The sequence below is a fragment of the Procambarus clarkii genome, chromosome 77 (assembly GCF_040958095.1).
Source record: "Procambarus clarkii isolate CNS0578487 chromosome 77, FALCON_Pclarkii_2.0, whole genome shotgun sequence".
NCBI lineage: Eukaryota > Metazoa > Arthropoda > Malacostraca > Decapoda > Cambaridae > Procambarus > Procambarus clarkii.
In genome coordinates, this window is record NC_091226.1 from 18,273,863 (window position 1) to 18,287,642 (window position 13,780).

The following is a 13,780-nucleotide window of genomic DNA, read 5'->3' on the forward strand; positions in this document are numbered from 1 at the left end:
TATTTGTGTGTGTGGTTGTGTGTGTGTGTCGGTTTCCCGACAACGAACCACACTGGTTCCTAGATATATATGAACTTCTAGAAATACCCCCCAATGTTGGTCTTTGAGGCTTTGCTTTTAATTAATTAATAATACAGTCTATACATTATTTTCAAGTGATTATTCATTTAATTAGTATCCATAGACACTGGTTCTCTAGTGTTATTCTAATGATCACTTTTATCCGTTTTCCCTCTTTTCTCAAAAGTGGGTGGTCCTTCGATTTATTAAATGCGATAAGCAAATAATTGAATATATGAGTCAAGCCCCAGATATCCCACACGGGTAACTGTACTCTGGTAACTGGACTCTGGTAATTGGACTCTGGTAACTGGCCTCTGGTAATTGGACTCGGGTAACTGGACTCTGGTAACTGTACTCTGGTAACTGGACTCTAGTAACTGTACTCTGGTAATTGGACTCTGGTAACTGGCCTCTGGTAATTGGACTCGGGTAACTGGACTCTGGTAACTGTACTCTGGTAACTGGACTCTAGTAACTGTACTCTGGTAACTGGACTCTGGTAACTGGACTCTGGTAACTGAACTCTGGTAACTGGACTCGGGTAACTGGACTCTGGTAACTGGACTCTGGTAATTGGACTCTGGTAACTGGCCTCTGGTAATTGGACTCGGGTAACTGGACTCTGGTAACTGAACTCTGGTAACTGGACTCGGGTAACTGTACTCTGGTAACTGGACTCTAGTAACTGTACTCTGGTAACTGTACTCTGGTAACTGGACTCTGGTAACTGGACTCTGGTAATTGGACTCTGGTAACTGGCCTCTGGTAATTGGACTCGGGTAACTGGACTCTGGTAACTGTACTCTGGTAACTGGACTCTAGTAACTGTACTCTGGTAATTGGACTCTGGTAACTGGCCTCTGGTAATTGGACTCGGGTAACTGGACTCTGGTAACTGTACTCTGGTAACTGGACTCTAGTAACTGTACTCTGGTAACTGGACTTTGGTAACTGGACTCTGGTAACTGAACTCTGGTAACTGGACTCGGGTAACTGGACTCTGGTAACTGGACTCTGGTAATTGGACTCTGGTAACTGGCCTCTGGTAATTGGACTCGGGTAACTGGACTCTGGTAACTGAACTCTGGTAACTGTACTCGGGTAACTGTACTCTGGTAACTGGACTCTAGTAACTGTACTCTGGTAACTGGACTCTGGTAACTGGACTCTGGTAACTGGACTCTGGTAATTGGACTCTGGTAACTGGCCTCTGGTAATTGGACTCGGGTAACTGTACTCCGGTAACTGGACTCTAGTAACTGTACTCTGGTAATTGGACTCTGGTAACTGGCCTCTGGTAATTGGACTCGGGTAACTGGACTCTGGTAACTGGACTCTGGTAACTGGACTCTAGTAACTGTACTCTGGTAACTGGACTCTGGTAACTGGACTCTGGTAACTGAACTCTGGTAACTGGACTCGGGTAACTGGACTCTGGTAACTGGACTCTGGTAATTGGACTCTGGTAACTGGCCTCTGGTAATTGGACTCGGGTAACTGGACTCTGGTAACTGAACTCTGGTAACTGGACTCGGGTAACTGTACTCTGGTAACTGGACTCTAGTAACTGTACTCCGGTAACTGGACTCTGGTAACTGGACTCTGGTAACTGGTCTCTGGTAACTGGACTCTGGTAACTGGACTCTGGTAATTGGACTCTGGTAACTGGACTCTGGTAACTGGTCTCTGGTAACTGGACTCGGGTAACTGGACTCTGGTAACTGAACTCTGGTAACTGGACTCTGGTAACTGGACTCTGGTAACTGGACTCTGGTAACTGAACTCTGGTAACTGGACTCGGGTAACTGGACTCTGGTAACTGGTCTCTGGTAACTGGACTCGAGTAACTGGACTTGTGTAAGTGGACTCGGGTAACTGGACTCTGGTAACTAGACTTGGGTAAGTGGACTCGGGTAATATTTTGTTTGGAACATAACAGAACATTTTATAGTATTATAATATAATATAGTAATTAAGGTCAATGGGGCCAACACAAAAATGAACCAGGAACATAAGGGACTTGAGTAAACAACATAAACATCCAGAGGTGGGCCCAAGAACTAATGTCCAACATTGTCAGATATATGATATACCCCTAATTGATATATCATCTAAAGACGGTTTTCCTTCGATACAAATTTCACTATAAAATTTGTGATTGCATAGCAGGAACTTATGACTGCGAATTTCACTGGAAAACGAATGACTGTGCAACGGGAACATTGCCAAAACTTAAAAGTTCCCGCTGTATCGTCATTTCTACTAAGTCCTTCTTTCTTCTGGTTATCGACTGTCTGTTTATTTCTGTCTTTGCTCTGTATCTTTCTTCGTGTGTCTGCCTGTTCCCTTCCCTCTCTTTATGCGCCCCCTCCCTCCCCCCCCCCCTCTCTCTCTCTCTCTCTCTCTCTCTCTCTCTCTCTCTCTCTCTCTCTCTCTCTCTCTCTCTCTCTCTCTCTCTTTCTAAGATAAGAAAATTTTTAATATTTGGATTTTCAAATGATATAGTTACTGGACTGTTTCGTAGCTTTGGAAGGTCGGTAGAGCCAACCAGTACAACGCGGCCGTCACGAAGGGAAGAGGCAATATTGAGGTTGTGTTGTTCATGGTAGTAAGGCTGAAGTTTAAATATCAGAAAACGTATTTATATTTTCCTACAATCATTAAATAATGTTGTATATTATTATTAGGAAAATAAACAGTTTGGATTTTTTGTTTAAAAAAAATTGTTATCAATCTGCTTTTTATCTGTGTGAAGGTGTGTATCTATCTGTTTGTCTGTGGTTGGTGGGGGCTGTGGGAGTTGTGGCCGTATTTAATTTACATGTTATCGGGATACGACCGTAATATATATATCAGAAATATTTTGTTCATATTCCCAAGATCAATGAAAAATGTTGCATATTATAAACAAAATAGATTTGAATTGTTTCTTTTCAAAATATTTATAGTTACCCGGCAGCCAGTGCCAAAAATCGTCGTGGGGGTCTGAATGTGACCATGACTTACTGTTCCCTTCTGAATTCTGGCAACCCCGACCAGCCTATGTTCATCCCGAATCCCAGACCATTCCCCTGCTAATTTGTGTGAGCCCAGAACCAATCGTATGGCCTCTATCCTTGACCAGGCAGTCAGACACACTCTCTCTTATAGTACAGAATAGATTGTGAGATACTTACATAGGTAGTGAACTATGAATATTAAGGTCATTACAAGTGCCAGGAGGGCCATGGTGGGGGCCAACAGTGTCCGTGGCAGCGTCCACCGTCCACTAAACCCACCGAATGGCAGGAGTCCCAACAGGAGAGCCAACCACTCAATCCATTCCACGACACAAGTTCCACTTTTATCTCCCATGGTTCGCTGGCTATGTTTCCTATAATATAGAGGAAGCTGCCTGTAGATATTATCTGAAAGATGTTTATTAACAAATATTAGCGATGTCCAAAATTTTGACGAATTAACGAAAGTTATAAATAGGATGCTGACTCAAAATGGCTTAGTAAATGTTCCAACTGCATCAGTGCAGAAAAATCCTATATTTTTTTGTTTTGTAATTTCTCTCTCTCTATAAGTTTATGACTCGAGATTTGTTAAAATTACAGAAAAATGTGCAACTCAAAACTGAGTTATGTAACTTAATGCTATTTACCATTTTTTAAACAATGAATGAGGCATAAATTTTACATAAATCACGGGATTCAATTATTTGCATGTAACCTCAAAAGAAAAGAAGTGAAACATCTGAGCGATCTCGTGTATTATAACACTTTTTATGGAGTTAACCGTTGACAGAAATTCATTAAAAAGAATTTATATATATATATATATATATATATATATATATATATATATATATATATATATATATATATATATATATATATATATATATATATATGTGTATATATATATATATATATATATATATATATATATATATATATATATATATATATATATATATACACAAGAAAGACCCTTTCTTTTGTAGGGTCTGATGGTGTAGTGGGTTAAAGCGTACTAGTTATGGCAGCTACTGGAAGGTAGTTGTGCTTTCTGGGTTCGAGGCCCACTGGTGGGTGTTGTCCAAAGATTGTTAATCTTCTCTTGTGGTTTATGCAAGTATAGGCTTATATATATTATTAAATATGACCGAAAAAGTAAGATTAATAATTCTAACACGAATTTTCTCTATCTTTCTTACGTTTCTTTTCACTGTTGATGGTAATTCAAAGATCAATTGTCCAAAATTCATTTTTATTTCTAGTCTGACGCGACACTTGAGCGCGTTTCGTAAAACTTATTACATTTTCAAAGACTTTAGTTTACAAACACACAACTGAAACTGAATAGAGCTTACACATCTTCGAGGTTTATATCTACATTTGGGTGAGGTGGTTGAGGTGAAAAACGAACTTTCAACAATGGGTATTCAATGGGTATTAAATTCCAACACAAGACAGAACACGAAACAATGGGTATTGAATGGGTATTAAATTCAAACACAAGACAAAACACGAAACAATGGGTATTGAATGGAAGTAATTGTAGAAAGCCTATTGGTCCATATTTCTTGATGCTTCTATATTGGAGCGGAGTCTTGAAGTGTGTAGAATATAGTTGTGCATTAATTGGCTGTTGATTGCTGGTGTTGACTTCTTGATGTGTAGTGCCTCGCAGACGTCAAGCCGCCTGCTATCGCTGTATCTATCGATGATTTCTGTGTTGTTTGCTAAGATTTCTCTGGTGATGGTTTGTTTGTGGGAAGAGATTATATGTTCCTTAATGGAGCCCTGTTGCTTATGCATCGTTAAACGCCTGGAAAGAGATGTTGTTGTCTTGCCAATATACTGGGTTTTTTGAGGCTTACAGTCCCCAAGAGGGCATTTGAAGGCATAGACGACATTGGTCTCTTTTAAAGCGTTCTGCTTTGTGTCTGGAGAGTTTCTCATGAGTAGGTTGGCCGTTTTTTTGGTTTTATAGTAAATCGTCAATTATATCTTCTGATTTTTGTCAGTAGGGATAACGTTCCTATCAACAATATCTTTCAGGACCCTTTCCTCCGTTTTATGGGCTGTGGAAAAGAAGTTCCTGTAAAATAGTCTAATAGGGGATAAAGGTGTTGTGTTAGTTGTCTCTTCAGAGGTTGCATGGCGTTTCACCTTCCTTCTTATGATGTCTTCAACGAAACCATTGGAGAAGCCGTTGTTGACTAGGACCTGCCTTACCCTACAGAGTTCTTCGTCGACTTGCTTCCATTCTGAGCTGTGGCTGACGGCACGGTCGACATAAGCGTTAACAACACTCCTCTTGTACCTGTCCGGGTAGTCACTGTTGGCATTCAGGCACATTCCTATGTTTGTTTCCTTAGTGTAGACTGCAGTGTGGAAAACTCCGCCTCTTTCCATGTCTGTTACATCTAGAAAGGGCAGCTTCCCATCCTTCTCCATCTCGTAAGTGAAACGCAACACAGAATTCCGCTCAAATGCCTCCTTCAGCTCCTGCAGACGTCTGACATCAGGTACCTGTGTAAAAATGTCGTCAACATACCTGCAGTATATGGCCGGTTTCAAGTTCATGTCGACTAAGACTTTATGCTCGATGGTACCCATGTAGAAGTTCGCAAACAGGACACCTAGGGGTGAACCCATAGCGACCCCATCTACTTGCTTATACATGTGCCCATCCGGACTCAAGAAGGGTGCCTTTTTAGTACAAGCTTGGAGTAGTTTCCTTAGACTGTTTTCTGGTATGTCAAGAGAAGTACAGGCCGGATCGTGATACACTCTGTCCGCTATCATCCCGATTGTTTCATTCACAGGTACGTTGGTAAACAGTGATTCTACGTCCAATGAGGCTCTTATCCCTGTGGCCTGTGTTCCCCGCAGTAAGTCAACAAATTCCTTTGGAGATTTCAGGCTGAAGGTGCAAGGGACATAAGGGGTCAGCAAGCCATTGAGTCGCTTTGCCAGTCTGTACGTGGTTGTGGGTATCTGGCTGATGATTGGCCGAAGTGGGTTTCCAGGCTTGTGTGTCTTACACAAGCCTGTACATACCAGTTGCGTTGCTCATGGCAGTATGGGTTCAGGTCACTTCTGGGGTGTGAGTTTTCAGTTGCATATAGTCCTGGGGACCATTCAGGCTTGTTCGCATTTGTGTTCCTCCCATGTGCCCCAAAGAGTGAGGTGATTTGATAAAATGCTATGCCCAAGATTACCATCTGAGTGCCGGCGGGGAAGTGGTTCAAATAGCTTCGGCTATCACTTCCTTATGTCCGGTCGTGACGGTCAAGCGAATTCAGGCGTCCTGTACATACCAGTTGCGTTGCTCCTGGCATTCTGGGTTCGAGTCACCTCTGGGGTGTAAGTTTTCAGCTGCATATAGTCCTGGGGACCATTCAGGCTTGTTCGCATATATATATATATATATATATATATATATATATATATATATATATATATATATATATATATATATATATATATATATATATATATATATATATATATTATTAAATATGACCGAAAAAGTAAGATTAATAATTCTAACACGAATTTTCTCAATCTTTCGTACATTACGCTTCACTGTTGGAGGTAAATCAAAAATCACTTCTCCAAAATTCATTTTTATTTCTAGTCTGACGCGACACGGGCGCGTTTCGTAAAACTTATTACATTTTCAAAGACTTCACAAATACACAACTGATTAGAACTTGCGTTTCTCTGATTTTATATCTACATTTGAGTGAGGTGGGAAGGGTGATGTGGCATTAACACAAGACAGAACAATAGGGGATATTAATAGGGTATTAAAAGTATCAACACAAGACAGAACAGAAACAATGGGTATTGAATAGAAGTGTTTGTAGAAAGCCTATTGGTCCATATTTCTTGATGCTTCTATATTGGAGCGGAGTCTTGAGGTGGGTAGAATATAGTTGTGCAATAATTGGCTGTTGATTGCTGGTGTTGACTTCTTGATGTATAGTGCCTCGCAAACGTCAAGCCGCCTGCTATCACTGTATCTATCGATGATTTCTGTGTTGTTTACTAGGATTTCTCTGGCGATGGTTTGGTTATGGGAAGAGATTATATGTTCCTTAATGGAGCCCTGTTGCTTATGCATCGTTAAACGCCTAGAAAGAGATGTTGTTGTCTTGCCTATATACTGGGTTTTTTGGAGCTTACAGTCCCCCAAGTGGGCATTTGAAGGCATAGACGACGTTAGTCTCTTTTAAAGCGTTCTGTTTTGTGTCTGGAGAGTTTCTCATGAGTAGGCTGGCCGTTTTCTGGTTTTATAGTAAATCGTCAGTTGTATCCTCTGATTTTTGTCTGTAGGGATAACGTTTCTATTAACAATATCTTTCAGGACCCTTTCCTCCGTTTTATGAGCTGTGGAAAAGAAGTTCCTGTAAAATAGTCTAATAGGGGGTATAGGTGTTGTGTTAGTTGTCTCTTCGGAGGTTGCATGGCTTTTCACTTTCCTTCTTATGATGTCTTCGATGAAACCATTGGAGAAGCCGTTATTGACTAGGACCTGCCTTACCCTACAGAGTTCTTCGTCGACTTGCTTCCATTCTGAGCTGTGGCTGAGAGCACGGTCGACGTATGCGTTAACAACACTCCTCTTGTACCTGTCAGGGCAGTCGCTGTTGGCATTTAGGCACATTCCTATGTTTGTTTCCTTAGTGTAGACTGCAGTGTGGAAACCTCCGCCCTTTTCCATGACTGTTACATCTAGAAAAGGCAGCTTCCCATCCTTTTCCATCTCGTAAGTGAAACGCAGCACGGAACTCTGCTCAAATGCCTCCTTCAGCTCCTGCAGATGTCTGACATCAGGTACCTGTGTAAAAATGTCGTCAACATACCTGCAGTATATGGCCGGTTTCAAGTTCATGTCGACTAAGACTTTTTGCTCGATGGTACCCATGTAGAAGTTTGCAAACAGGACACCTAGGGGAGAACCCATGGCGACCCCATCTACTTGCTTATACATGTGCCCATCCGGGCTCAAGAAGGGTGCCTCTTTGGTACAAGCTTGGAGTAGTTTCCTCAGAATACTTTCTGGCATGTCAAGAGGAGTACAGGCTGGATCACGATACACTCTGTCGGCTATCATTCCGATTGTCTCGTCCACAGGTACGTTGGTAAACAGCGATTCTACGTCCAACGAGGCTCTTATCCCTGTGGCCCGTGCGCCCCGCAGTAAGTCCACAAATTCCTTTGGAGACTTCAGGCTGAAGGCGCAAGGAACATAAGGAGTCAGCAGGCCGTTGAGTCGCTTCGCCAGTCTGTACGTGGGTGTGGGTATCTGGCTAATGATTGGCCGAAGTGGGTTTCCAGGCTTGTGCGTCTTGACATTTCCATACGCATATCCAGGTTTATATTCCCCAATGATCTTTGGGGAATATAAACCTGGATATGCGTATGGAAATGTCAAGACGCACAAGCCTGGAAACCCACTTCGGCCAATCATTAGCCAGATACCCACACCCACGTACAGACTGGCGAAGCGACTCAACGGCCTGCTGACTCCTTATGTTCCTTGCGCCTTCAGCCTGAAGTCTCCAAAGGAATTTGTGGACTTACTGCGGGGCGCACGGGCCACAGGGATAAGAGCCTCGTTGGACGTAGAATCGCTGTTTACCAACGTACCTGTGGACGAGACAATCGGAATGATAGCCGACAGAGTGTATCGTGACCCAGCCTGTACTCCTCTTGACATGCCAGAAAGTATTCTGAGGAAACTACTCCAAGCTTGTACTAAAGAGGCACCCTTCTTGAGCCCGGATGGGCACATGTATAAGCAAGTAGATGGGGTCGCCATGGGTTCTCCCCTAGGTGTCCTGTTTGCAAACTTCTACATGGGTACCATCGAGCAAAAAGTCTTAGTCGACATGAACTTGAAACCGGCCATATACTGCAGGTATGTTGACGACATTTTTACACAGGTACCTGATGTCAGACATCTGCAGGAGCTGAAGGAGGCATTTGAGCAGAGTTCCGTGCTGCGTTTCACTTACGAGATGGAAAAGGATGGGAAGCTGCCTTTTCTAGATGTAACAGTCATGGAAAAGGGCGGAGGTTTCCACACTGCAGTCTACACTAAGGAAACAAACATAGGAATGTGCCTAAATGCCAACAGCGACTGCCCTGACAGGTACAAGAGGAGTGTTGTTAACGCATACGTCGACCGTGCTCTCAGCCACAGCTCAGAATGGAAGCAAGTCGACGAAGAACTCTGTTGGGTAAGGCAGGTCCTAGTCAATAACGGCTTCTCCAATGGTTTCATCGAAGACATCATAAGAAGGAAAGTGAAAAGCCATGCAACCTCCGAAGAGACAACTAACACAACACCTATACCCCCTATTAGACTATTTTACAGGAACTTCTTTTCCACAGCTCATAAAACGGAGGAAAGGGTCCTGAAAGATATTGTTAATAGAAACGTTATCCCTACAGACAAAAATCAGAGGATACAACTGACGATTTACTATAAAACCAGAAAAACGGCCAGCCTACTCATGAGAAACTCTCCAGACACAAAACAGAACGCTTTAAAAGAGACTAACGTCGTCTATGCCTTCAAATGCCCACTTGGGGACTGTAAGCTCCAAAAAACCCAGTATATAGGCAAGACAACAACATCTCTTTCTAGGCGTTTAACGATGCATAAGCAACAGGGCTCCATTAAGGAACATATAATCTCTTCCCATAACCAACCCATCGCCAGAGAAATCCTAGTAAACAACACAGAAATCATCGATAGATACAGCGATAGCAGGCGGCTTGACGTTTGCGAGGCACTACACATCAAGAAGTCAACACCAGCAATCAACAGCCAATTATTGCACAACTATATTCTACCCACCTCAAGACTCCGCTCCAATATAGAAGCATCAAGAAATATGGACCAATAGGCTTTCTACAAACACTTCTATTCAATACCCATTGTTTCTGTTCTGTCTTGTGTTGATACTTTTAATACCCTATTAATATCCCCTATTGTTCTGTCTTGTGTTAATGCCACATCACCCTTCGCACCTCACTCAAATGTAGATATAAAATCAGAGAAACGCAAGTTCTAATCAGTTGTGAATTTGTGAAGTCTTTGAAAATGTAATAAGTTTTACGAAACGCGCCCGTGTCGCGTCAGACTAGAAATAAAAATGAATTTTGGAGAAGTGATTTTTGATTTACCTCCAACAGTGAAGCGTAATGTACGAAAGATTGAGAAAATTCGTGTTAGAATTATTAATCTTACTTTTTCGGTCATATTTAATAATATATGTCTACAGGAAAGACTGCTACCAAAATATACTAATATATATATATATATATATATATATATATATATATATATATATATATATATATATATATATATATATATATATATATATATATATATATATATATATATATATATATATATTAGTATATTTTGGTAGCAGTCTTTCCTGTAGACATATATTATTAAATATGACCGAAAAAGTAAGATTAATAATTCTAACACGAATTTTCTCAATCTTTCGTACATTTCGTTTCACTGTGAAACGAAATGTACGAAAGATTGAGAAAATTCGTGTTAGAATTATTAATCTTACTTTTTCGGTCATATTTAATAATATATATATATATATATATATATATATATATATATATATATATATATATATATATATGTCGTACCTAGTAGCCAGAACTCACTTCTCAGCCTACTATTCAAGGCCCGATTTGCCTAATAAGCCAAGTTTTCCTGAATTAATATATTTACTATATTTTTTTTCTTATGAAATGATAAAGCAACCCTTTTCTCTATGTATGAGGTCAATTTTATTTTATTGGAGTTAAAATTAACGTAGATATATGACCGAACCTAACCAACCCTACCTTAACCTAACCTAACCTATATTTATAGGTAAGGTTAGGTTAGGTAGCCCAAAAAAGCTAGGTTAGGTTAGGTTAGGTAGGTTAGGTAGACGAAAAAACATTAATTCATGAAAACTTGGCTTATTAGGCAAATCGGGCCTTGAATAGTTGGCTGAGAAGTGCGTTCTGGCTATTAGCCAGAACAGCCATATATGTCGCTATTAGCGACATATATATATATATATATATATATATATATGTCGTACCTAGTAGCCAGAACGCACTTCTCAGCCTACTATGCAAGGCCCGATTTGCCTAATAAGCCAAGTTTTCCTGAGTTAATATATTTTCTCTAATTTTTTTCTTATGAAATGATAAAGCTACCCATTTCATTATGTATGAGGTCAATTTTTTTTATTGGAGTTAAAATTAACGTAGATATATGACCGAACTTAACCAACCCTACCTAACCTAACCTAACCTATCTTTATAGGTTAGATTGGGTTAGGTAGCCGAAAAAGTTAGGTTAGGTTAGGTTAAGTAGGTTAGGTAGTCGAAAAACAATTAATTCATGAAAACGTGCCTTATTAGGCAAAAAGGGCCTTGCATAGTAGGCCGAGAAGTGCGTTCTGGCTACTAGGTACGACATATATATATATATATATATATATATATATATATATATATATATATATATATATATATATATATATATATATATATAATGTCGTACCTAGTAGCCAGAACGCACTTCTCAGCCTACTAAGCAAGGCCCGATTTGCCTAATAAGCCAAGTTTTTATGAATTAATTGTTTTTCGACTACCTAACCTAACCTAACTTTTTCGGCTACCTAACCTAACCTAACCTATAAAGATAGGTTAGGTTAGGTTAGGTTAGGTAGGGTTGGTTAGGTTCGGTCATATATCTACGTTAATTTTAACTCCAATAAAAAAAAATGTCCTCATACATCATGAAATGGGTAGCTTTATTATTTCATAAGATAAAAAATTGAGAAAATATATTATTTCAGGAAAACTTGGTTTATTAGGCAAGTCAGGCCTTGCATAGTAGGCTGAGAAGTGCGTTCTGGCTACTAGGTACGACATATATATATATATATATATATATATATATATATATATATATATGTCGTACCTAGTAGCCAGAACGCACTTCTCAGCCTACTATGCAATGCCAGATTTGCCTAATAAGCCCAGTTTTCCTGAATAATATGTTTTCTCTACTTTTTTCTTATGAAATGATAAAGCTACCCATTTCATTATGTATGAGGTCAATTTTTTTTTATTTGAGTTAAAATTAACGTAGATATATGACCGAACCTAACCAACCCTACCTAACCTAACCTAACTTATCTTTATAGGTTAGGTTAGGTTAGGTAGCCGAAAACGTTAGGTTAGGTTAGGTTAGGTAGGTTAGGTAGTCGAAAAAACATTATTTCATGAAAACTAGGCTTATTAGGCAAATCGGGCCTTGCATAGTAGGCTGAGAAGTGAGTTCTGGCTACTAGGTACGACATATATATATATATATATATATATATATATATGTCGTACCTAATAGCCAGAACGCACTTCTCAGCCTACTATTCAAGGCCTGATTTGCCTAATAAGCCAAGTTTTCATGAATTAATGTTTTTTCGTCTACCTAACCTACCTAACCTAACCTAACCTAGCTTTTTTTGGCTACCTAACCTAACCTTACCTATAAATATAGGTTAGGTTAGGTTAGGTAGGGTTGGTTAGGTTCGGTCATATATCTACGTAAATTTTAACTCCAATAAAAAAAAATTGACCTCATACATAGAGAAAAGGGTTGCTTTATCATTTCATAAGAAAAAAATTATAGTAAATATATTAATTCAGGAAAACTTGGCTTATTAGGCAAATCGGGCCTTGAATAGTAGGCTGAGAAGTGAGTTCTGGCTACTAGGTACGACATATATATATATATATATATATATATATATATATATATATATATATATATATATATATATATATATATATATATATATATATATATATATATATATATATATATATATATATATATATATATATATATGTTGTACCTAGTAGCCAGAACGCACTTTTTGGCCTACTATGCAAGGCCCGATTTGCCTAATAAGCCAAGTTTTCCTGAATTAATATATTTTCTCTAATTTTTTTCTTATGAAATGATAAATCTACCCATTTCATTATGTATGAGGTCAATTTTTTATTATTGGAGTTAAAATTAACGTAGATATATGACCGAACCTAACCAACCCTACCTAACCTAACCTAACCTATCTTCATAGGTTAGGTTTGGTTAGGTAGCCGAAAAAGTTAGGTTAGGTTAGGTTAGGTAGGTTAGGTAGTCGAAAAACACTTAATTCATGAAAACTTGGCTTATTAGGCAAATTGGGCCTTGCATAGTAGGCTGAGAAGTGCGTTCTGGCTACTAGGTACGACATATATATATATATATATATATATATATATATATATATATATATATATATATATATATATATATATATATATATATATATATATGTCGTACCTAGTAGCCAGAACTCACTTCTCGGCCTACTTTGCAAGGCCCGATTTGCCTAATAAGCCAAGTTTTCCTGAAATAATATATTTTCTCTAATTTTATTCTTATGAAATGATAAAGCTACCCATTTCATTATGTATGAGGTCAATTTTTTTTTATTGCAGTTAAAATTAACGTAGATATATGACTGAACCTAACCAACCCTACCTAACCTAACCTAACCTATCTTTATGGGTTAGGTTCGGTTAGGTAGCCGAAAACGTTAGGTTAGGTTAGGTTAGGTAGG

At 39.1% G+C, this 13,780-nt stretch overlaps 1 protein-coding gene across 1 annotated transcript in view; it reads right to left on the minus strand.

The window, feature by feature from the left end:
* Positions 1–266: 266 nt before the first annotated feature.
* LOC138357341 (mucin-2-like) overlaps positions 267–13,780 on the minus strand; it is an 83,922-nt gene continuing 70,408 nt past the window's right edge. Inside the window, exons 13-14 of the mRNA XM_069314020.1 lie at positions 922–1,896; positions 267–825 (exon numbers count right to left, since the gene is read on the minus strand). Coding sequence (XP_069170121.1) covers positions 267–825; positions 922–1,896 — 1,534 coding nt within the window. The remainder of the gene's footprint in view (positions 826–921; positions 1,897–13,780) is intronic.